Source organism: Musca domestica, unplaced genomic scaffold (genome assembly GCF_030504385.1).
Source record: "Musca domestica strain aabys unplaced genomic scaffold, Musca_domestica.polishedcontigs.V.1.1 75, whole genome shotgun sequence".
Taxonomy (NCBI): Eukaryota; Metazoa; Arthropoda; class Insecta; order Diptera; family Muscidae; genus Musca; species Musca domestica.
The window spans coordinates 494924-520012 of record NW_026712393.1 but is presented as its reverse complement, the minus strand read 5'-3'; the positions used below and the strand labels follow the sequence as shown (position 1 = coordinate 520012).

General features: G+C 33.4%; 1 protein-coding gene across 4 annotated transcripts in view; it reads left to right on the top strand.

Moving 5' to 3' along the window:
* The window catches only part of LOC131806386 (neurogenic protein mastermind-like), a 418316-nt gene extending 396375 nt beyond the window's left edge, over window positions 1-21941 (top strand). For all 4 annotated transcript variants that reach the window (XM_059130427.1, XM_059130425.1, XM_059130426.1 and 1 more), the window contains 4 exons: window positions 17839-18094; window positions 18238-18996; window positions 19504-19755; window positions 19818-21941. In XM_059130427.1, coding sequence (XP_058986410.1) covers window positions 17839-18094; window positions 18238-18996; window positions 19504-19755; window positions 19818-20521 — 1971 coding nt within the window. In that variant the 3' untranslated portion in view covers window positions 20522-21941. The remainder of the gene's footprint in view (window positions 1-17838; window positions 18095-18237; window positions 18997-19503; window positions 19756-19817) is intronic.
* The last annotated feature ends 3148 nt before the right edge of the window (window positions 21942-25089 follow it).

The window sequence follows — 25089 nt, the reverse complement described above, 5'->3', positions numbered from 1 at the left end:
AGGGTCTTTGAATTTATGCCAAACATAGCATAATTTTAAAAGGACATCGTCAAAGACAAACATATTCTTCATCAAATATCAACATGAGTCTCCAAAGAAATGAAATCTTTATTTCAATTGAATGTCAAGAAATTTTGAAAAAAACAAACTCGAAAATATTTCAATTTTTTTATCAATTTTTCCACTGCCTTTTTCGAGTTGACGCCTGCAAGTAACACAAAATATCGTTTTAGACCGAAAATACGACCAAGGCCCTTGCAAAAAATGAAATCAGGTGGTGTCTGTACAAGAGAAGAAGTCAAAATACTACTCAGTAAAAGCAATATTTGGCGAAAATGTAACTAAAACGTAAAAAAACCACTGGAAATGGTGATTTCCAGATCCACATGACCTATTTTGTAAACCAAGGATTCTCGAAGTAGTTCAAATCTCTCGATAAATTGTCATAGCTCTATATTTTATATTTCAAAATATATGTCAACATATTGGGGCTATATAAAGACCCAAAAAAGTTTAGCCTAAGAACCCGAAACTCTTTTGGGAGTTTGATCTACAAGCCGAGTTCTATCAAATCCACTTTGAATTTTCCATAGTCCAAACTGGCTATTAGACCGTGAAAATATAAGAAAAATTCCAGCAAATTCGAAAAAGTTGTTGATATGGCCGAAAACAAAAGATTTTTTAAACCAAAATGGATGATATTTTTTAAAGGTACGTATTAGGTAAATATATTTCTTTCTTTTGAAAATTAACAACGAAATTTGATCTAGAAAATTTCTTTTTTTAAGACTTTTTACCAAAAATATTGTATTAAGGAGATTTTGACTTAGAATCGAAACATTATTCGCCGGAGTTGTTTCAAATTTTTAGACTTCGTAATGGGAACTACAGTCTATGCCAAGAAATTGTCTATGCAGGTCCAGGTCTCCGTATAGGCCCCATATATCAGTAGCACCCTTTATTCGGTATTTTGACGATGTTAGGTGCAATATTCACTGAAATTATCTGAGATGTCGTATTTGAAGTTCCAATAGCTACTACAGCCTCTGACAGAAAATTGTGTATGCAGATATAACGGTACCTCCCTATATTCGGTATTTTGATGACTAGTTACATTATTCACCGGATTTAATTTTTTTTTCAAGTTTCGTATTTGAATATTATAATGTCTTATGGCAAAAATTGCCTATCCAGGTTCACCTCTTCATATAGACCCCAATATAGCGGCTATATTCGGTATTTGGTAACTTTATCACATTTATATAAAGCTTTTCTATATCAGCGCTCAAAATATATATTTTTGAATCCTTGCCAGTCTCAGTAAAATCTCTTTCAAATTTAAAAAAAAAATGTGATTCGCCTTAAAGTATGCTATAAAAATGCAAAATATCATATTAGGGACATTCTAAGGTGACTTTATCACATTTTTATATAGCTTTTCTATATCAGCTTTTCTATATCTATATCATATTTTTTTGAATCCTCACTAGTATCTGTAGTATTTCTTTTAAATTTAAAATATTTTGAGACGCCCAAAAGTATGCCGTAAAAATTAAGAAAAAAAAACACATTACGTATCATGCTAGGGATGTATCTAAAATTACTTTATCGCCTTTATTGTCTTTATTTTTGCCAACTGACTTTATCAGACATAATTGCCTCCCCTTAATTTACTAGCTATACAGCAATGCGTAGACTTTCATCACCTATGAGACTCCTTTTAAATAATAAATATTTTTTTAATTTTTTTCTAATTACTCTCTTAATTGCAATGATTGCATATTTACATTAAATGTCACAATAAATTTTATTTAATTATTTTTTTTATTTTGAACAATTACCCTTCACTCCTACTTGCAACTACCCTTTAAATTGAGATTCTGTTTCTCATGCAGGCACATTTATCGTAATTATATGAAATTACATAATTAACTACTTGTTATAGGAGAAGGTATGAACGCAAATTTATTAATAACAATAATAAATTATCAATGGTTGGAATGAAACAGAACAGCAATTAAATAAATTGGATTTCGTTGAAAATGCGGAAGAGAACGCGCGGAGTTCAATAATGAGTTATGATATGAGAGCTAAAAATTGCGATTGAAAACAATATGTCGACAACAATTTGGCTTTTTATATTTTTTATAAAATAATTATTTATTTTTATAAAATAATTATTTATTTTTATAAAATAATTATTTATTTTTATAAAATAATTATTTATTTTATTTAATTTTTAAATATTTTAAAGTTTAATATTTTTCAAAGAAAATTTGTAAATTGTAAAATAGAAATTTATTTTTGTGTCTTTTATGTTTATATATTTCAATGATTAATATCATTCAACGCCTTGCCATTACCAAGACCCCTCAATGTGCTATTGAGAAATTGAGTAATTAGCTGGCCAGCTTTTTGACATTTCAATGCATAACCTAAGGCGCCAGCACACTTGTACATTTAATTGCCTGAATTTCGGTGATCATTTCTTTATTTACTTTTTTTAATTAACAATGCTTGCTTGGCATTTTAATAGCATTATTGATTCATTAAATTGGACTAATAGCCAAAAATAACTTAATTAAATTTCTTAAGGCAAAACTCAGAATTGTAGTAGGCCTTACGGTGACGATAATTTTTATCTGATTATCATCAACATGACTGTCAATCAAATTAATTTTGGCCGGTGTTTATAACACCATATTACAAATCGAAATGCATTTATTTTGTGACACAATCTTGGATACAATGGCTCTACCCCACCTCTTCCTTCAGCCACATTCTAAATACCCGCAACAAAGAGATTATCGCCGTGATTGCCACAAAGCGATATATGACATAACTCTACTATAACAATTATAACAATGATTAATCATACATTACATTTGTATAAAATTTATATAAAGAAATTGTATTATTTTCTTCTTATTATATAATGTGAACTAAATAATATCACCCACCCTCACAATCACCCCTCACCACCATTACCTCCCCAAAATCTTTGTTATTGCAGGGAGGTGTTAAACGAAGAAATGTAGAAAAATCAATTTTATAGTCTTCTATATATGTACATTGAACTATACATATGTAGGTATGTATATGTACATACATTTTGTTGTTGTTGCTCTTACTTTTGAATATTGCGATGATAAGCAAACATCTATAAAAATAGGCCAAAATGTCAAGTCAAAGTGTGTCTCACTCTGTCGTGTTGCTATTTGTGTGCAATGGAGGAGGAGGAGGAATGTGGGGGGTCAGAGGAGTGGAAGAAGTTTTTGCCTACCACCCTTATTTTTCTCGCCAGTTGATTTAATGTTCTTTGAAGAGGTAAATGGAAACTTAAATTGCAAATATTGAGAGCGGGGAAAATTATGTAGAAATTTAAATCTTAAATCGTTAGATAAACTTGATTTTTATCGAGTTGGAAACTTCAATGATCCTCATAGCTGTTTGGAAAACTCCCTTAAGTACGTCGGTGTATGCCTCATCTATAGTATGCTACATGCAAAATTTGAGTTTTAATTTCTGCTCTAACAGGGTAGAATTTTTAAATTAGATTTTAGGGTGAGAAGACCTACTGGTCCTCTTAAGATCTTCTCTTCTATGAAAAGAAATTTAAAAATTAATCATTGCATTTGCAACACCTCGAAATATTTGTCGGAGACCCCAAAACGTACACACAGGGTGAGACAAAAAAAAGTCAAATTTTTGCAAGAAAGTCAAATTTTTACATTTTTTTCTTTAATTTTATTGAACAAAAGCAAAAAATGTCGGAAATAGTATCAAATTTTAGAATAAGCTTAGATTTGTTCGAATTGGTTACCTTTGGGACGAATTATGGCCTTCAAACGGCCAATGAAACCCTCACATGCTGCCCGAAAGTTGCTCTGTGGTATTTTGCTCCATTGCCGGTGAAGCGCTTGCTTGAGGTAATCGAAACTATAGTATTTTTTAGTGCCAACCTTGCTTTTCAAAATACTCCAGACATAATAGTCCAACGGATTGGTATCCGGAGATTTTGGTGGCCATTGTGCGCTGGAAATGAAGCAAGGAACCTCATTTTTTAACCATTCTTGGGTGGCGCGTGCTGATTCCTGTTGCAATTTCCAAGGTCTGCGGCCAAAATGTTTGCGGGCCCAAGGCATTAATACACCCTCCAGAATATTCACGCGATAATATTCGGCATTTATTCTGATTCCTCGGCCGATTAATACGAGCGGAGAGTGACCAATGGCTGTTATGGCGGCCCGCATCATCACCATGGCCGGCGCTTGAGTTCTGGTGGCCAACCGAAGGTGCACATTCTCAGCTGACCTCTTTGGCAAGTAAACACGATCATTTGTTTGTTTACAAACTGCTAGACAACGAATGTTTTCTCATCGGAGAAAACCAAATTCGGCAGTTCACCACTTTCGGCCAAGCGAAGCAACTCATTAGCTCTTTTGAGTCTATTTTCTTTCTGTGCGGTGTAAGTTTTTGCACTTTTTGGAATTTCAATGGCTTTACCCCGAGCTCATTTTTCAATATTTGTCGAATGGATTTTTGCGATATGTTCAGCTCACGAGCCATTTTTCGGCCACTGTGACGCAGGTTTCGATCAAGTCGCTTTTTCACTTTTCCGTCCACTTCCTTGACTTCGGGCTACGCTACCAGTATCACAAAAGATTTATTCACATTTAAATACTGGAGGACTCTAACGATAGCCACTTGTGGTTTTCTAGCCAAATATAAAGAAATATAAACCTCAAGCTCTTCTCTTCTATGAGAAGACCTAAAGCTCATCTCTCTTCCTCTCAAACTCTTCTCTTCTATGAGAATACCTCAAGCTCTTCTATGAGAAGACCTAAAGCTTTTCTCTTCTCTGAAAAAACCTCAACCTCTACTCTTTAATGAGAATACCTCAATCTCTCAGGACTTAAGCTATTCTAGGACGAGACTTCAAGCTTTTTTATGATAAGACCTCAAACACTTCAATAGAATGACTTTTTTATCTCTTTTAGCGATGTCCGTCCGTCTGTCTGTTGTGATTGGTTCTGAAAATTGTCCACCTTTAGGTGTAGCCCCAATATAACCGTACCTCCCGATTTTCCGTATATTAAAGGTTTCGGCCACAATTTTAGGGTTCTCGGTAGATGTCTTTCCTTGAAAAAAAAAACGTTAGATTCAAGACCACTAATTGGTATAGCCCCCATGTAACTGTACCCTCCCGATTTTTTTTATTTTTGAGGTTTCTGCCAAACATAGTGGTGGAGGGTACAGAAAAGTTCGGCCAGGCCCTTTTAACTTGTTGATTAAAAATTAGCTGGGAGCGCGCCAAAGTATACTATAAAAATGCTAACATAAACTGGACTTCGCCCCACACTCTTGCCCTTCTTTGTGTCGTCCCTTATCTTTGTCTCCCGTAGTAGAGGTGGTCAAAACTAAATTCTCAACACGAATTATGTTAACTCCCGTTTCTTTGTTTAACACCCACATCACTGCTTCGCCTTCACAAAGAACTTAAACCAAGACATTCCTGGATTTTTTCTGATATGATTTGTGAGAACCTCCTATAGAATCAATGCATATATATATTTTCTCCAAGTTTCCTCAAACAAAGCGAAGTCGTCTCATCGAATTGAGATTTAAATTTCTAAGTAGACAAAAAGTTAGTCACATAAAAATAAAGCATACCTCTAGGAGCAACGTTACGATAATTGTCACTCTCAAACCAGGGTAAATCAAATTGAATTGTATCTCATTGTTCGTTCCCTCGGCCATATATCAATTTCTTTGTAAACATAATTTATGTGTTTTAACAACGTTCGGGGGGGAAATGGAATTGAATGGCATCAATGCGCCGTGTCTCCTCACACTGTCATCTTTCATTGACACCTTCTCCTCCAAATCTACAGGAAAAAAACTCGATACGATTCTTTTCCCCTGATACGCTAAGTTAAGGTGGTTTATTTAGTAATAACAATGATTTGCTGTGTTAAGCTTTTAACCTTATTTCTTGCTGTGCATCTAACAAATTTACATTTGACTTCCTCCAAGCGAGGGGGGGGGGGGGGGGGGGGGGGGGGAGGTTACTTTACGACGACAGCGCAGACGAAAGAACTGTTGAAGAAAAACTAAACTAAAAGCGAAAAGCTGAAAATACATGGAAATAAATACCAAACCCCTATACAACCACTTAAAATAATTGGAAAATTCGTATTCTTTGTTGTCGTTCTTGTTGTTGTAAATGACGTAGACGAGAAGAATTGTAAAAAAAGGGAAGATAAGAAAATTCACCACAATAAGCGTAGCGTACATATGACATGAAGTTAGTAGCTGTCGCTCAATATGTAGAAATTTATACAAAGATGTAGAGGGTCGGAAACGGTTATAAAAAGAAGCCAAAGCTAGATTGACTGAATATGTCATGGACACACGAAAAAAAAGTCACCAAAGTCACACACATACAACAGAAAAGATATGAGAAATCCAAGAGGACTTGGTCGTTTCTTTACAACTGAATGTGGTGGTGTTAGAAAATTTGGAGATGGAAATGTCAGTTGTATATTAATTTGGGACAATTTAGGGCTATTTTACACTTGATGTTAGAGTCATATGTAAAATGATGTTTTCTCATGTAAGCCTAAAACTATACTATAAAAATGTTAAAAAATATGAGGAGTTAGTAAGGTTAAGTTATATTTTATTGAGTCTTTTTTATCAATACGAGGAGTAAACCAGTTGGCTTTTAGTTGTTAATGTTTATTTCGAAGTTATTAAAACCGCCCAAAAGTAGGCAAAAAATTTTTGTTAATGAAATTGACAGTTGTATAGAATTTTAGTACAATCTAAGGCTAGTTTACACTTTTTATTAGTCATGTGTAAAATGACTTTTTATAAGTAAGCCTAAAACTATGCTATGAAAGTACAAAATATAAATTCATTTCAAATTTATTGAGTCTTTGTTTTTAACTAGCCTTTCGATTGTGAAGATTGAATTTAAATTATATTCCTAAATAATAAAAATCGCCCAAAAGTAGGCAACAAATTTTAGACAATGGAAATGACATTTGTATAGAATTTTAGTACAATTGAAGTGACTTTTTACAGGCATGCTCAGAAGTATGCTATGATTATACTAAATATAAATGTGAAAAATTATGTTCACATATGACTCTAACAGAATGTGTAAACTAACCTTTTGATTGTGAAGATTGAATTCAAAAATAAATTATGAAAACCTCCCAAAAGTAGGCAACAAATTCTAATCAATTTTAATGACATTTGTATACAAAATTAGTACAAATTATTGATAGTTTACACTTTATGTTATTTATATGTTAAGTGACTTTTTCGAAGGTAAGCCAGAAAGTAAGAAAAAAATATATTTACGCATGACTCCGACAGGGAGTGTAAACTAGCCTTTCAATTCAATTCAAATTTATTGAGTCTTTTTTTAACATGAAAATTTACAATTTTGAAGTGAAGAAAGAAATGCTTAAAACTATAATGTTTTGTTTTAATGACTAAAGCGTATTTTCAGCGTCTGGCTTTACTAAAATTTGTTAATTAGTGTTTACTAACCTAAGTGTGTAAACTAGCCTTTTGATTGTGAAGTTTGAATTCAAAGTTGTATTTCTAGGTTACCAAAACCGCCCAAAATTAGCCAAAAAAAAAAATTTGCAATTGATATTAAAGTTGTGTACAAATTTAGTACAATTTATGGTTGCTTTCCACTCCATGTTATGTATATCTAAAGTGACTTTTTCACACTCATTCCTAATAATATGCAATAAAAATACTAAATATAAATTTAAATACTAAATATAAATAAAAAAAATTATATATTGTAACATGATTTCCAATCATAGCCTTTCGGTTGTAAATGTAGAATTCAAAGTCATATTTCGAATGCCTAAAAGTAGGCAACACATTTTAGTCAATTCGTTTTTTTTTTCAGTTATTTAATTTTCCACATATTCCCCAAATTATAAACAAATTTAAATATCTCAGAGTTCCAAAATTTGTACAAAATTTTTGCCATCACCTCCGTATATTTTTGTTGTTGTTGTTGCTGTTCTTGCCATGGCATGTTACCGAATGTAATGTAATACCTAAAAGACTTCGTTAGTTAATTCTGTGGGAATATTTGAATAGAATCTACACAATCTACACAAAATGCTTTCCAACCAAACCAAAAACCAGGGGGACATAACACAGCAACAGGATCACAAAAAAAAACTCAACTACAACACGACATAAAGCCAAAATATGTAAATATTTTAATAATTGGATTACAAAGTGAATAATTTAAATCGCTTTAGTTTTGTATAGCGTTTACATTTTCGTTTTAAAGTTTCATTTCGTAGAATTTCTAATGTCAATCGTTTCTAGTTTCAGTGGAAAATAATGTGAAATGCAAAAAATTGATTTTAATTTTAATGAAAGTGGAAGAACTCAAAGGAGATTTCCGGAGAAAAAAAATGCATATTTATATATTTTCCTTCAGAAGAATAGGTTTTCATATGAAAGATAAATTGGTTTATTATTATTATTATTATTATTATTATTATTATTATTATTATTATTATTATTATTATTATTATTATTATTTATTGAGACTTCATTCATTTCATCAAAGACAAGGTATTAACAATAAATATCAGGGACACTTAAAACTATCATGTATTATTCTAATATCATTATATAAAATGGGTATGCTACATGCTTAAACATTCTTTAGATATGTAATTGTATTTAACAAATAGTCAATAAATAAGATAAATAGTGTTTGCTCCCGACACTTGCTGTAGCGAATAGAGTTAGATAAATTGGTTTTTAAAAGGAAATCCAGAGTTTTGTTTTTAAGGAGTAAAATAGATTAGTCGTGTATAGAAGGTTTTGGAACCGTCTATGGATCTATGGGTTAGGTGAAATAAATAAAATAATTAATCATGACATTGTAACAAAATATAAAATTGTTTTTCCATTGGATGAATAAAAGTAGCCTTCTTTGTAAGAAAAAGTCCGAAATTACCTCCTTAAGGAGTTCCATTTGCAGAAGATCTAAGTGGTATTTTTTAAATTATAAGAATGGTTCCCACAGAAAATATTGATGTGGTATTCTTAGAGAATACTCAAGTAGTCCCTTTAAGAAGGCCAAATGGACTCTAAAAAAGACTAAACTGGTATTATTAGAATATAATAGCAAATACACAAACCGCTTGCATTTTGTGTTGGCGCACAAGGGGTTAATTGGAAAATAGTTTTATTTTTATCTTAATGTTTTTTACTTTTTTTTTTTTTGGATAAATCGACGTATAATGGTGTATTTTAGGCCTTTTCTAAGAAGATTAAAATACCAAAAAGTCTTGCTCACTGAAGGGCAATAAATAGGGTTTAATTAAATGGGTCTTCTCATGGTCATTTTCTTATAGAATACTAAATAGGACTTCTCATTTAAAACCAGATTTGGCTTTTCATCGAAAGACAAATCTCTCACATCAACGATATCTCTTCAGAAAATACCTTGGTATTTTTCCCTTAGAGGAACGAACCTTTAGTTAGAACTTACAACTTTTTGGTTGGTAATCGAAAGGGCCGCTATTACGAACATTAATCGTACGTCGGGGGTCAGTCGACGAAGAGTTTCGTCTCTTTTGACCAAATCCATTTCAGGATATTTGGAGTCGATGTAGCGATGTCCGTCAATTTGTCTGTCTGGCTGGTTTGCCGATGTGCTCCAAATTTTTATCCAACATAGATCGAGTTCGGAGATCGACAATATCGAATAATTACAACACTTATAAAATGTAATGTAAGAATCCGATTGTCTTCAAATTTCACACATCCTCATAATTTTATTAACCCAAGGTGTAGTGTTAAGATGGAATATATCGCTCCACTACTTCTGGCACCTCTCCCACAAAAGGTCGAAATTTTCGAAAATAATAATTTATTGCACAGAAAGAGAAAGGATCATCCTATTTTGCTCCAACTTAGAAAATCCTAATATTTTCATGAGTGCTAGGTCAGGTGCGAAAATGGCCAATATTGGTCCACTCCATCAAGTATCTCCCCCACAAAGGTCAAAATTTCGAATAATTATAACTCTTATAAAATGTGATTTAAGAGTCCGATTGTCTTCAAATCACACACATCGCAATAAATTTCGAATAATTATAACTCTTATAAAATGTGATTTAAGAGTCCGATTGTCTTCAAATCACACACATCGCAATAAATTTCGAATAATTATAACTCTTATAAAATGTGATTTAAGAGTCCGATTGTCTTCAAATCACACACATCGCAATAAATTTCGAATAATTATAACTCTTATAAAATGTGATTTAAGAGTCCGATTGTCTTCAAATCACACACATCGCAATATTTTTATTAACCCATGGTTTGGTCTGAAGATGGAATATATCGTTCCACTTCTTCTGGTAACTCCCCCAACAAAGGGTCACAATTTTGAATACCTATGAAGCTCATAAATCTCGAAATTAACATCCGATTCCATTCAGACTTGGCACATTTCTATATTTCTTTAAGCACAAGATCTGCTATAAAGATGGTAGAGATCGGACCATTCCTTCAGGTACCTCCCCCACAAAGGGTCAAAGTTTTGAATAACCAAAATGACTATAAAATCCGAAATAAGCATCCGGTTCTTTTCATATTTCACACATCCCATTATTACTACTAACACAAGATCTGCTGTGAAGATGACCACTCCTTCTGGTACCTCCCTATAAAGGGTCAAAATTTTAAACAACCATGAAGCTCAAAAAACACGAAATTACTTTCCGATTACATTTGGACTTGATACATCTCAACATTTCCATCAACACAAGATCTGTGTTGTAAAGATTGGATCAATTTTTTTGGTACCTCCCCCACATAGGATTCAAGATTTTGAAAAACACAAACGCTCAACGAGAGCATCCAACTCTCTTCAAATGTCACGCATATTCATATTTTTGCTAATATTTTTGCGAGTATGTCTTTAATGCTAAAAGTGGCAGATATGCCCACCAAGTTTTTGCTGGATATTTGTTGTATAAATATAGTTTATTATAAAATAATGTATAATATATAGTTAATATAGTATAGCGTTCCTATTAAGTTTAAAAATCATTGGGAGCGCTTATTAGTATACTATGAAAATCTAAAAAAATTGACTTTACATATGAGTCTAACATGATATTTATACTAGCCCTTGGTAGCTTTTTTAAAGTAGTCCGCAATGACCATTTCTTTAGGAGACCAAAGGTATCTGTATCTATAAATTGTAAGTTGTATATATACAATCATACTTTTAGTGCATATTTTTAGGGGTACATATATATTTCCCTATTTAATAACCGTTTACATTGTTGTCCTCTGAAATCGTTATTAAAAATAAAAAATATAAGCGATATAAACAAATTCTCATTTTTTTCTAAAATATTTTAATTTAGATTTTATCTAAACTTGTTATTTCATATTAAACCAATGTGGCATTGTGTTTTTTTTTTTTTTTTTTGGTAATGGCAATACAAATATTTTACGTGACTTGAACAAAATTGACCCCCAGAGTGTCGCATGGTTTTTTTTGTGGCGTCTATGCAAGCAACAATAACAACAAATTAATAACGATATTGAAAGTCCAACCTTTTGGTAAAATGGAATTATTAAACAATATAATAAAATATTGACAATATTTAAAAGTAACTTTTGTCGCAGTTTCAAGGAATTTAACACATGGGCAATGTTTCAAGGATTTTTACACATTGCCAAGGATGTGATTAACATTAGCTAACTGATGGTTTATAAATTGTGTTTTAATATGTTTCCCAACTCATAGTTTGAGGGGCAATTGGTGACTTTGTATAGAACAAAAGGGGTTCGTATTAAAGGGGGTATTCGAATTTTAATGAATTTTAAAATTTCAAAATCAATCAATTTAGTTTTGCCAAAGAATCCAAAATGTAATCTTTTTAATTATCAAAGCCCAGTAACTATTTTACATACGTACCTTCTAATTAAATGGATCCAAAATTGTAGTCAACTTTCAGGATGTAGATTGTACCAAGTGGATGAGAATTGCGAATAGAATTTTTTGCCAAATTGCATAAAATATTTAGACAACATTATCAGCAAACAAAGCAGAAAATAAATATTAATAACAATATTTCACAAGCACTGGCGGCGGAAGCTATAACAAATGTCCGGATGGTGTTGATAGTGCGCTTTGCCATAATTAGGAGGGTTTTATAGCTGAAAGCAACACCCAAAGTGTACTTTAATGCAAATGCATTTAATTTTTCACGCAAAAAAATAGCAATGGAATAAATACATTGTCACAATGGATAGTTGTTGGCAAGCGCTAAAATACATAGACACATGTATACATATTTCTATAAATTTCTGTGAACACCCAAAAGTATGCAATAGGAATTTGTAAGTATGACTGAGAGTCAAAGCCCAGATGAAATGGCTGAAACTACAATCTTCTTTGTGGGTCTTGGTGCGTAGGTGGTTGATATGGCTGGGTTTTTGGAAATTCGTACTAAAAGGGAACGAAAAGTATTAAAATGTACCAAAAATGTAATACTTTCTACTTAACAAAGGAAATGAGGTAGAATTTTATGAAAATTGGAATGAGAGTCATTAATAGAGTGCAGGATGTATATACTGCAGGGATTTCAAAAATTCGAACTCTAACCTTACGAAAAGTCCCAAAATGGTACTTAAATACTATAATGGTACCATTTGCTATTATGTGAACGAATAGAGCTAAAATCTTGAAATTTGGTATAAGAATCTAGGTTGGAAAGTAAGTTTAATATATGAAGGTGGTTTTCGGAAATGTGTATCAAGTACTGTGTACTGAATGAAAAATACGAAAATGTACCAAAAATGTCAAAATGTGTATTAAACAAGGGAAATGAGCCAGAATTCAGAAATTTTAAATAAGAGTCACCGATGTGGTACAGGATAGATGTACCAAAGGGTTTCCGTAAATTCAAACTCTAACGTTACTAAATTTCTAAAATGGTACCATTTTGGTATTATGTGAACGAATAGAGCTAACAACTAGAAATTTGGTACGAAAGTAAGTTTGATATATGGAGGTGGTTTTCGGAATTGTGTAACAAGTGTGCAAACTGTACTAAATACTGAATGAAAAATACTAGAATGTATAAAAAATGTAATACTTTGTATTAAACAATGGAATTCAGAAATTTTACATAAGTATCGCCGATGTGGTATGGGATAGATGTACCAAAAAGATTTCCAGAAATTCAAACTCTAATGTTACGAAAAAATTTAAAAAGGTACTAAATTTCTAAAATGGTACCATTTTGGTATTATGCGAACGAATAGAGCTAAAAACTTGAAATTTGTTATGATAATCAAGATTTGAAAGTAAGTTTGATATATGAAGGTGATTTGTCGAAATGTGTACCAAGTGTGTGATCTGTACTAAATACTAAATGAAAAATTCTAAAATGTAAAAAAGTGTAGTAATGTTTATTAAACAAAGGGAATGAGCTAGAATTCTGAAATTTTAAATAAGTGTCACCGATGTGGATACAGGATAGTACAGGATAGATGTACCAAAGGGATTTCGGAAATTCAAACTCAAACGTTAAGTTCAAAAGTTCTAAAATGGTACCATTTTGGTGTTATGTGAACGAATAGAAATTGAAATTTGGTATGAGAATCCAGGTTGGAAAGTAAGTTTGATATATGAAGGTGGTTTACGGAAATGTGTACTACAAGTGTGCGGACTGTACTAAATGGTACTAAAATTTGGAAGACTTTGGATTAGGGTGAAGGGATGAAATTGGAATTTTGAATTGGAGTCCCTGTTGGCGATAGGCTTGTGATAAAGATGTGTTTTTGGAAATGTGTACTGCGAGTGCACGAAAAGTAATAAATAGTACAATTTTTGGTACAATTTGGTATTGGGTGAACATATAGTGCTTGAAAATTGATATTAAGGTCCCTGTTCATTTGTAGTCTTGGCATATGGATGTGGTTTTAGAAGTATGTATTATAATTGTACGAAAACTACTAAATGGTACTAAATTTGGTCTTGGTTGAAGGGATAGAGATAAAAATTCTGAAATATTGATATTTACAGTACTGTTGGTATATGTGTTTGAGATTTGAAGGCGGTTTGCAAATGCGTCTTATATTTGTACGAAAAAGTACTAAATGGTACTAAATTCAGTAATGGGTTAAGGGATAGTGCTGGAAACCTCAAATTTAATATTGAGGTTTCTGTTGGAATTCAGATCTGGAGGTGGTTTTGGAAATATTTGCTATGATTGTACGATAAGTACTAAGTGGTACTGTATTGGGTGTTGGGTGAAGGGATAAAGCTGGAATCCCGGAATTCGATATTGAGGTCTCTGTTGGTATCTGGTGTTGAGATCTATTGTGGTTTTACAAGTGCGTACTATAATTGTACAAAAGTACTAAATAGTACTAAATTGGGTATTGGGTGAAGGGATAGAACTGGAATCCCGAATTTTGAAATTGAGGTCTACGTTGGTATCTGGTATTGAGATCTGGAGGTGGTTTTAGAAATATGTACCATGATTTTACGAAAAGTGCAAAATGATATTAGCTTTGGACTACTGTTGATGTCGAGGAGAGGAATGTAGATTGTTTCAGATATGCGTAATAAATGTTACTAAATTTGGTATTGGGTTAAGGGATGAACTGAAATTCTAAAATTTGATATTGAGATGGCTGTTAGTTTCTAGGGTTCACATATGGGGACGTTTAATTGGTTTTGGATAAAAAATTTTGTGGGCATCCATTGTGCAATGGTTTTACTAATATCCTCCCCGGTAAACTTAAAAAGATTTTGAAGACTTTTTGGTGTGAAAAGTAAACCTTTTTCTATTATTCTTTTCGAAAAAGGATACATAAACCTTGAAAGTCTGAAAATTTAGTAGAATGTGTGACATTTTGATTACAATATTTTGGCTCACTTAATTCTGCATTTTTAGCACTAACAGGGCCTAACTCGAAGTGTTAAAACGAATCGAAAGCTTTAAGGTGGATTTTTCGCTGACGAAGTAGCCGGTACATATTCTATTAATTATTGTGGACGCCCAAATGTATGCAATAGTAATTTGCAAGTTTTTGTTGTTTGCAATCACACATATAATATTTCAAATCTAGTGGAGAAGCTTCCATAGAAGAATTAATCAGAACTTTTATGTATCTAACATCCTACCAAAAACTTTTATTACACCATTTTATTAAGTCTGAATCTTATAATAAATTGTCTATTTCCATCTCACATTGCTCACTCTCCAAAGTATTGAATAATTAAAAATTTTGTTGAAAAATAAATTAGCATAATTTTAGGATGTCATACAAATGAATATTTTGCCAAAATTCATTTACATTACAATTTAAAGTTATTTATTCACACACATGCAATTCATTATCCCCCCCATGTCTCTTGACACAGGCGGAAGCACGTCGACACACAAACACACACACATACATACACATGTACAATTTCATTTATTTGCAACAATTGTAGATAAATTTCATTTCCAACTGGCTTTAATCCAAAATAGACAACATAAAATCGTAACTAGTGTAATAAAGATTTTGAAAATTTCATTCAGCTAATCTAGAGTTTGACAGGCAACTTATGTCGTCATGCATAATTTCAGGCAGAAGTTGACTACTCACATATTTACCAATTATTTAATAACACATATTTATGCCTAAGTAGTTGTAGTTGTTATTGCTATTTGAAAGCAAATTATGGTTATACCATACTTAAAGTGCTTTGTACAATTTGATAGCGTTAACAAGATTATTTTATTGCATACTTTTGCGTAAGTGTTTCCATGTGTGTGTGTGAAAGTAAAACTGCGAATACAAATGAATATGTTAAGGCTTAACATGTAAAGCCATACAATTGCCTAGCATTAAGGAGGGCAAAAACTTATGGGAAAATAAGAAAAATATTGAAATTATTGCTTTTTTTATTATTAACTAAAATACAATACAGGGTGAGATAAAAAAGCAACAAATTCAAACGCCATAATTGTTACGTTTTTTTTTTTTTCTAATTTTATTGAATGAAAGCAAAAATTTTCGGAAATAGCATCAAATTTTAGAATAAGTTTAGATTTGTTCGAATTGGTCACCTTTGGCGCGAATTATGGCCTTCAAACCAATGAAACCATCACATGCTGCCTCAATGTTTCTCTGCGGGATTTAGACCTATTCCCGTCGAAGCTCTGGCTTGAGGTGATCGACACTTTGGTATTTTTTGTGCCAACCTTGCTTTCCAAAATACTCCAAACACAATAGTCCAACGAATTGGTATCTGGAGATTTTGGTGGCCATTGTGCGCTGCAAATGAAGCGAGGATCCTCAATTTGTAACCATTCTTGGGTGGCGCGTGCTGAGTGCGATGGTGCTGAGTCCTGTTGGAATGTCCAAGGTCTGCAGCCAAAATGTTTGTATGCCCATGGCTTTGATACACCCTCCAGAATATTTTCGTGATAATATTCAGCATTTATTCTGATTCCACGGTCGATTAATACGAGCGGAGAGCGACCATCGGCTGTCACAAACTGCTGGACAACGAATGTTTTCTCATCGGAAAAAAAAACCATATTCGGCAGTTCACCACTTTCGGTGAAGCGAAGCAGCTCTTTAGCTCTTTTGAGTCTATTTTCTTTCTGTTGCGGTGTAAGTTCTTGCACTTTTTGGAATTTCAATGGCTTTACCCCGAGCTCATGTTTTAATATTTGCCGAATGGAATATTGCGATATGTTCAGCTCATGAGACATTTTTCGGCCACTGCGACGCGAGTTTCGATTAAGTCGCTTCTTTACTTTTCGAACCATTTCTGCTGATGTTGCTGTTTTCTTCCGTCCCCTTCCTTGACGTTGGGCTACGCTACCAGTATCACGGTAACGAGCGATGGTACGAGCCACAAAATATTTATTCACATTTAAATTCTGGAGTGCTCTAACGATAGCCACTTGTGGTTTTCCTGCGAAATGTAAAGAAATCACACTATCACGCTTGAATTCCACCATGATTAACTTTTTTTCTGGAAAATTCTCACAAACATGCTTTTGTACGCTCGTAAATAATATAATGAGCTGTCACTGGAATAATTTTAACAGCTATCGAATGAGTGGCTTAGAAATGACAGCAGTTTGAAGTTGGTTGCAGTTTTTTCATCTCACCCTCTATGTATTCTTTTATGGCCTCACATTGTTCGGTTTATCACATGAAGCAATAAAAGATTGATTGATAGGCATTAAATGAAAGATTAGTAAATTATTTATGCTAATAAATATTTATGGAAAATTAAGTGGATATGTCATTTAAAAATTTATTTCAAAATTCATATATTTTCGTATTACTTTTTATGTTTTTCCAAAGCTCTAAGTCCAACTTAATCGGAAATTCATTATCTAATTTATGCCCTTGATTTAAAGAGATGTTGCTTATTTTCTCATCCATTGTTAATGGATTGTATAGGTTTATTTTTAATCTATTTAAAGTTCTAATATCAACTTTTCGTATAAACCCTAAAAATATGCTTTATTATTGCTTTAAATATTGAATTAACAGCATATGTCCATTAACTATGCCATCATGGGGGGTTGCTCTTAACATAGATTGAGAGAGAGGGAGAGATGGAGAGCGAGAGAAAACCCCCAACAACAAACACAATTACAATGTAATTTATAAAACACACTTACACACACACCGTTTTTTAACCATTATCTTAATTAAGTCATTTTCAACGAGAATTTAACATTTTTCCATGTGTTTGTGTTTCCCGTTTTTTCTGCTGCCATTTAGGTCTCGGCTGGACAACATTTACATCTCAGCGGTGATATGAAAAGTAATGTGTCGGTGGCTACGCAGCAGGGAGTGTTCTTCAATCAACAGCAGCAGCAGCAACAACAACAACAGCAGCAACAAAATACTCAAAATACTCAGCAACAACAAACGCCTGGCAGCAATGCCGGTGGTCCCAATGGCCAACAGCAACCTCAACAGCAACAACAGCAGCAGCAGCAACAACAACCAAATCAAAATATGAACAATAATAACGGTAAGTGCCATCAAATTAACACTCAACTCAGTATCAAATTGGATTAGAGTGCTGGGCCATAACGCTCGGAAATAATTCAATTAACTGCCGTTATTGGCAAAAAAAAAAGATTGCAAATGAATGTGTTTCACTCTCTCTTGCAGGTGCTTCCGATGGTGGCTTTAGCATGTCACAAACACAGTCCATGAATTTCTCCCAACAACAATCACAAAATCCCGCAGCAGCTGGCGGAGGACCCCAGCAACAACAACAGGTGCCACCAAACATGAGACAGCGTCAAAATCAAAACCAAAATCCAGCAGCAGCAGGTCCGGGCAATAATGGGCCAGGTCCAAATGTGTCGGCGACGGGACCGAATGGTGGTCCCAATGTTGGACCAGGCCTTATGAACAATCCTCAAGTCCCTGGTGGTGGTCCAAATGTGGGTCCAGGGCCCAATAGCGGACCCATGAACTCAATGGGAGGACCAGGTGGCAATGGTCCCAATGTACCCGGTCCAAATGTTCCCGTTATGGGTGGACCCAATGGTCCTATGGGTGGCATGGGGCCGGGCGGCATGGGCGGTGGTGGTGGTCCCAATCAAATGATGTCGGCCGGAGGTATGAATCCCAATGCTGGACCCAATCCAGCCATGATGATGTGTCCCGGCGGTCCCAATGGGCCACCCATGAACATGAATCAAGCTAAATTCCGTCAGCAACAAGAAATGATGCGTGCTCAAGTCATGCAACAGCATGGCATTGGTTCTCGACCCCCACCACCGGAATACAAGGCCACACAGGCGCAGCTAATGCAGGCCCAGATGATGCAGCAGACGGTGGGCGGTGGTGGACGTTTCCCCAATGCAGCAGCGCAGGCGGCGGCAATGCGACGAATGACCCAACAGCCGATACCGCCATCAGGTAAATATTGTATTCTAAAATTTTAAATTTGAAGAATTGGTTTTTAATTTATTCCGATTTTAATGAGTAGCTTAGATTTATATTCAAAATTCAGTCCGGTTTTATATTTAGTTTTCATAAAAAATGAAAATATCAAATACTGTGGCTCACCAACGGGGCCTTCCGTTAAATTTTAGATAGATTCAGAAAATGAACATGGGGAAAGAATCAAAGGGAGAAAATTTTTAGACTAACAAGGGCCCCGATTCCGGATACCCACAGAGACCTCAATATCAAAATTTGAGGATTCCAGCCTTATCCCTTCACCCAATACCCAATTTAGTAACATTTAGTACTTTTTATAATTGTAGTACTTATTTACCAAACCGTTCCATATCTCACTCCTAGACACCAACAGTAATCGCGCTATAAATTTTCACGGTTTTAGCTCTATCACTTCACCCGTCACCTAATTTAGTTCACTTCGAATTTCGATAATTATTTGACTTTCCTGTTTTTTTTTTTTAGGTCCCATGATGCGTCCCCAACACTCTATGTACATGCAACATTCCGCTGGAGGACCACGCTCTGCCATGGGTCCCTATGGTGGACCAATGGGTCCTGGTGGTCCCCAAAGACCGCCTAATGTTCAAGTATCTCCCGATGGCATGCCTGTGGGCTCACAACAAGAATGGCGTCACATGATGATGCAACAGCAGCAGATGGGCTTTTCTGGACCCGGTGGTCCAATGAGACAGGGAGCGGGAGGTTTCAATGGTGGTAAGTTACATGGAACTAAGATTTGCGTTACAAAACTGAATTAAATTTTGTTTTGTTTTTAGGATTCATGGGCAGCGGAGGCGGTGGTCCCGGCATGCCTAATGGTCCCAATGGTGGTGCTGTCGGCATGGGTGGTCCCAACCCTGGCATGCAGCTAACACCCGCTCAAATGCAACAGCAAATGATGCGTCAACAACAAATGCAAAACCAACAAATGATGGGCGGCGGCCCCAATGCCATGCAAATGCAACAAATGATGCAACAACAGTCCATGCAGCAACAAGGCGGTCCCGGTGGTCCTGGCGGTGGCATGATGACACAAATGCAAATGACCAGCATGCATATGTCACAAACCCAAATTAGCATGCAACAACAACAACAATTTGTCCAACAAACCGCCACCGCCACACACCAACAACAGCAAATGCTACAAATGTCACAAGGTGGCGGTGTTGGTCCATCGGGTGCTGGTGGCGGCGGCGGCGTACCGGGTGGTCCCAACGGACCCGGCCTCGGTCCCGGTGGCAACGGCAACAATGTACTCTCCTCAACATCTGCCACAGTATCATCCGTCTCCAGCGTCGTGGCCACAGCGAACAGTGCCAATAGCATGAATCAAGGCATCAATTCGGTGGTTGGCAACTCGAATGATTTGTGTCTCGAATTTTTAGATAATTTACCCGTTGATGGTGGTAATTTCTCAACACAAGATTTAATCAATTCACTAGATAATGATAATTTTAATATACAAGACATTTTGCAATAGACATATTAAAACAAACTTACATATACATATATTTAATCACACACACACACACACCCGCATACATCTACATTTACATTTGCAAAAATGAAAAACAAAAAACAGAAAATCAAATTTTGAAATTGAAAAATGAATGCCACAAAGAAAAAAAAATTGAAATTAATCGAGTAAGAAAAATTGTTGCTTTGTTGTTGATATTGAGTTAGGCAAAAAGTTTGCAAAATTTGGTCTTTGTTTTGTATGACGGACGATGCGAAAATGAATTCGAGGGAAACACATAATTTCAAATGAATTCGAATTTTTTTGGAGTAAAATTCAAAATTCGAAAGACATATTATTTGAAATGGTGTATTTCTTTCGCATTCGTCATACCAAAACAGGCACTGAGTCAGAAATTTTAGTAACGGGACTACAAAGTTCATGGATTATTATCAATATTATATGGCGATCTGGTAAGATCTTAAAAAGGTATATCAAAATGTCGTTAAATTTACATTTTTTTACTTTGCTTTTTGTTAACAAAGTTTCATGAGATTTCAAAATGCAAATTTTAGGTAATACCAGATTGATATACAATATTGATAGTTAGCAAATTCACCCTGTAGTCCTGTGTAGTGCTACTATAACAAATTGAATCAATAAAATCAATTTGTCCTTGTAAGTCCTGTTCAGTCAAGGCAATTTTCGTTACTTCCCTTTGTGAAGCTATTGGACCACATAAAAGTATTTTATTGTATACAAAGACATTTACATAAACATACGTATAGGAAGTGTAAATATTTGTCTCCTATACAAAGTTTTGAACATTATAATCCGATATACATAAGTCGAAAACCATTTGACCACTTTTATAAATCTTTTGTATCTAAATTTATGACGTCACAACTTTAAATGTTATTAGAGATTTTGAAGAGCTATGTGACCAAATAGTCTTACGAATTGAGCAACGAAACGCCTTCCCTGGAACAGACACCAAGAGGCCCTAGTGTAACTGGCTCCAAACTACTTTTTGTATATTTCTAACTCAATAATGTTGAGTTGTTTATTTCAGTTTTATTTTTATTCTATTTTCCATTAAAACATTATTATTAAAATTACAAACATTATTTTGGGGTTTTTTAATTAATATAATACTATTTAGATTATTTTTCTATAAAATAGTTATGCAAAATATAAGTTAATTTTATTATATTTTCTTATATATACTGATAAAAAAACAAAACTTAAAATAAGAAACAAACAAATACAAAAAAAAAAAACAAAAATAAAAAAGAGTAAAACGCAAACCGCAAACACGGAAGAAAAAAAGCCCAAGTTTGTTGTTTTAAAAGTTAGCCAAGAGTAGAAAATTTATACTTAAATCAAAATAACAAAAAACAAAATCCACTCTAATTTTCATTACAACAACATTCCATTGCCAATATTTTATAAATAGAAAACACATAAATTTAAAAAAGAAAAATATGTAGAAATATTAACATCATGACATACATAAAGATTTTTTTTAAATTTTTCAAATTGACAGTATCCATTAATTGTATTATATACAAACATTTTTTGTACAATATAATTTACAATAACCCGAATATTACCGATTTTTTTCTGTATTCAATATTTTATATGCAATTTTTACCAAGTTTTTTTTCGTTACTATTTTAAAATTTAAGAAAACTAAAAATCCAACTAAATATATAGTGCCACCGAATATTAGTAAATAATAAAAAAAAACGTTCAATAAACAGGTTTCAAACAATAATAAACAAAACGAAAAGATTTTGAAAACTTAAAAAAATACTCTTTCCCTTTAGCAAATAATGCACCTAATATGTGGGATATTTAACGTAAACATATTTAAAAAATATTGATTCCTATAATTTTTGTATTGAGGTCCTCTGCTTGTATCTTTGGTGCGGTATATAATTAATTAAAGCAGATTTAGGGCTTGTTATGATTTAAACACAGACTATATATTCTTACAAATATTTTGTACTTTAACTCTAAATAGAGTTCCAAGCATGGAACTCTACTACTCTGAATAAAATACCTGGATGTTCTCTCAAAAATATGATCCCAAGTGTTGAATCTTTCAATTCCATGGTAAATCTGGTTAATATCATTAATGCGCGCCCCCAATTTAAGTTTCTTCAATCATTGATTTTGAAAATATATATATTTTTTTAAACAATAAAAACATACATAAAATTGGCAGAAATCGGGTAAACTTAGAAAAAAATGTAGTCAGCTGGTAGCTCTACTTTACCTTTTTAGTTTCTATACGAGGGAACCAATCTTTTTATCAGTTTAAAATTGTCTTTGGATATGAAATTAAATTAATTCCAAATGTTCACTGGTTCGGAATTTTTTCCTTTCCTAAGCTCCTCATATTACAAATTAACAGGAAAGATCAATAAAATGAAAAAGACAATTCAATGCTTATTTTTGAAATAATGTACATGTTTAATAATGCAGATCATGGTAGAAGAATATAGGTAGATGCATCAACGCTTGGGAACATTGATATGTCAAAATTTTTAAAAGAAGAATTTTTCTTCGTTCTTCATAAAATATAGGCTTTATTAGAAGTTTGTTTGATTTTGCTTTGAATTATAACATTTCCAGACCTAAACTAATTCAATATATTTCAATTTAAAAATGTATGTATTTCTTTAAATGTGTTGTTGTTCAAATGAACATATTTTATTCCTGTTATTGCTATTTGCTTTTGAATGCACAGTAGTGGAATTCTCTAAAACATACTTTGAGTTACCGACAAAAACCGGTAACTTTGAAACCCATAATTTGATATAAAAAATAATCTAAGGTTGAAAAGATTGATATCTTCCGGTAGGTCTTAGCGACTACTTTGATTTTGTCGTTAACTTACCGATAAATTTCATTAATTACCGAAATTATAATCTTTTTACTTTTACTGACTTCTGTCGGTAACTCAAAAAATGGGTTAGAGAATCGCACTACAGGAAGCCGAAATTTGAAGGTTTAAAAGACTAACATAGAGGGTGTGGATTAGCCTCGTGTTTCGAATTATCTAGTCGGTGGTTTTTGCAACTTTTCGCCCTGTTCCAAACAGAGCTGACACAATTTTGTGATATAAAACATGGGCCTTTTTCAGAAATACGTTTATTTCATTTCTTTGTATTTTAATGTGCTCTAAATTAAAACTTTTCGTGTCCTATACGTATTCAGTATATGTATTTCAAGTCTAAAATTGTAATTTTTGAAATATATTTTAAAATGTTTAGTTATTACAATTAACATATTTTGTTTCTGCGCTTGATATTAGTTTTTTATGAAGCTCATTGAATTTTTTTAGTATTAAAATATGGAAAAATAAAAATTCCAAATTTTAATGTTCAATTAAGGGAGTTGGTGAAAGCGAAGAATTCCATAAAAGTGAACATTTAGAACAGAAAATGCTCAAGACCAATTAACTCCGGCCCTGCTCTTTAATCTTAGTACTAAAGTTTTTCGTCCTTTGCAATGCTTCATTTTTACAATGTCATGCCGGAAGGGTTCATATAGACCATTTAATTTTTATGTAAAATACTGAGTTCATTTAAACCACTTCCAAGTGATTTGGAAATTGTAACATAATTTTCACCTCATAAAAATTTTTGAGACTTTTTTCAAAATAGCGTCTTATTCTACTCTCATTCTTTTTGAAAAACATGGCCTAGTTTATATGACATTTCTATCAAGTTTTCGAAAGTGAAAGTTGATGAAGGGAATATAGTCTACACAATTTTGTAGCACCCTAATGCGGCATATATAGCTTCCTAAACAAACAAAATAAATTATTGTTCCACCAAAGCCTTATGGCAAAGCGGATATAAGGATCATTTCTGATTTTATCACTTCCTCTACGAATCATTTTAATTTGTGTTTGTATCACTCACTAGTCCAGTTTTTATGAAATTTCTATCAAGTTTCCGAAAGTAAATGTTGATGAAGGGAATATTTCACAATTGTGTAGCTTCCTAATGCAATCAGCTCTTAATGGAAATATACTTCCTAAGCAAGCAAGATAAATCACAGTTCTAAAAAAGTCTCACGGAAAAGCAGATATGAGCGTCTTGTCTAATTTTATCACTTCCTCGACGAATCATTTTAATTTGTATTGCACTGGACTCATTCACTTGATCATTTGTATCTTACTTTGCTATACGCATCCCAAATTGAATATCGCCCACCCATGTTTGAAACAATCGTACCGTCATGGGAACTTGAAAGATCACTTTTTTTATATACAAATTTTCCACAGAAAAATTAAAGCTAATAATAGGGAATATTTTATAGTTTTCTAGCTCCTTATTTATAGTTTCCTAGCTCCGCCTGATGGCCAGGCACCTGACATATCAATTAAAAGGCTCTTGTCTTATATAATCACTTCTGATAACGATAGTCAAAAATTTTATTGCACCAGGGCCGAGTCACTTGATCATTAAAACAATTTCTCTGACCAGCTGTAAATCTCAATTTCCATAATTGCATCAACAAGAACATCGTGTAACATCACTCAGCATCGCTAAGTATCTTTGAACTCCATTTCTCAA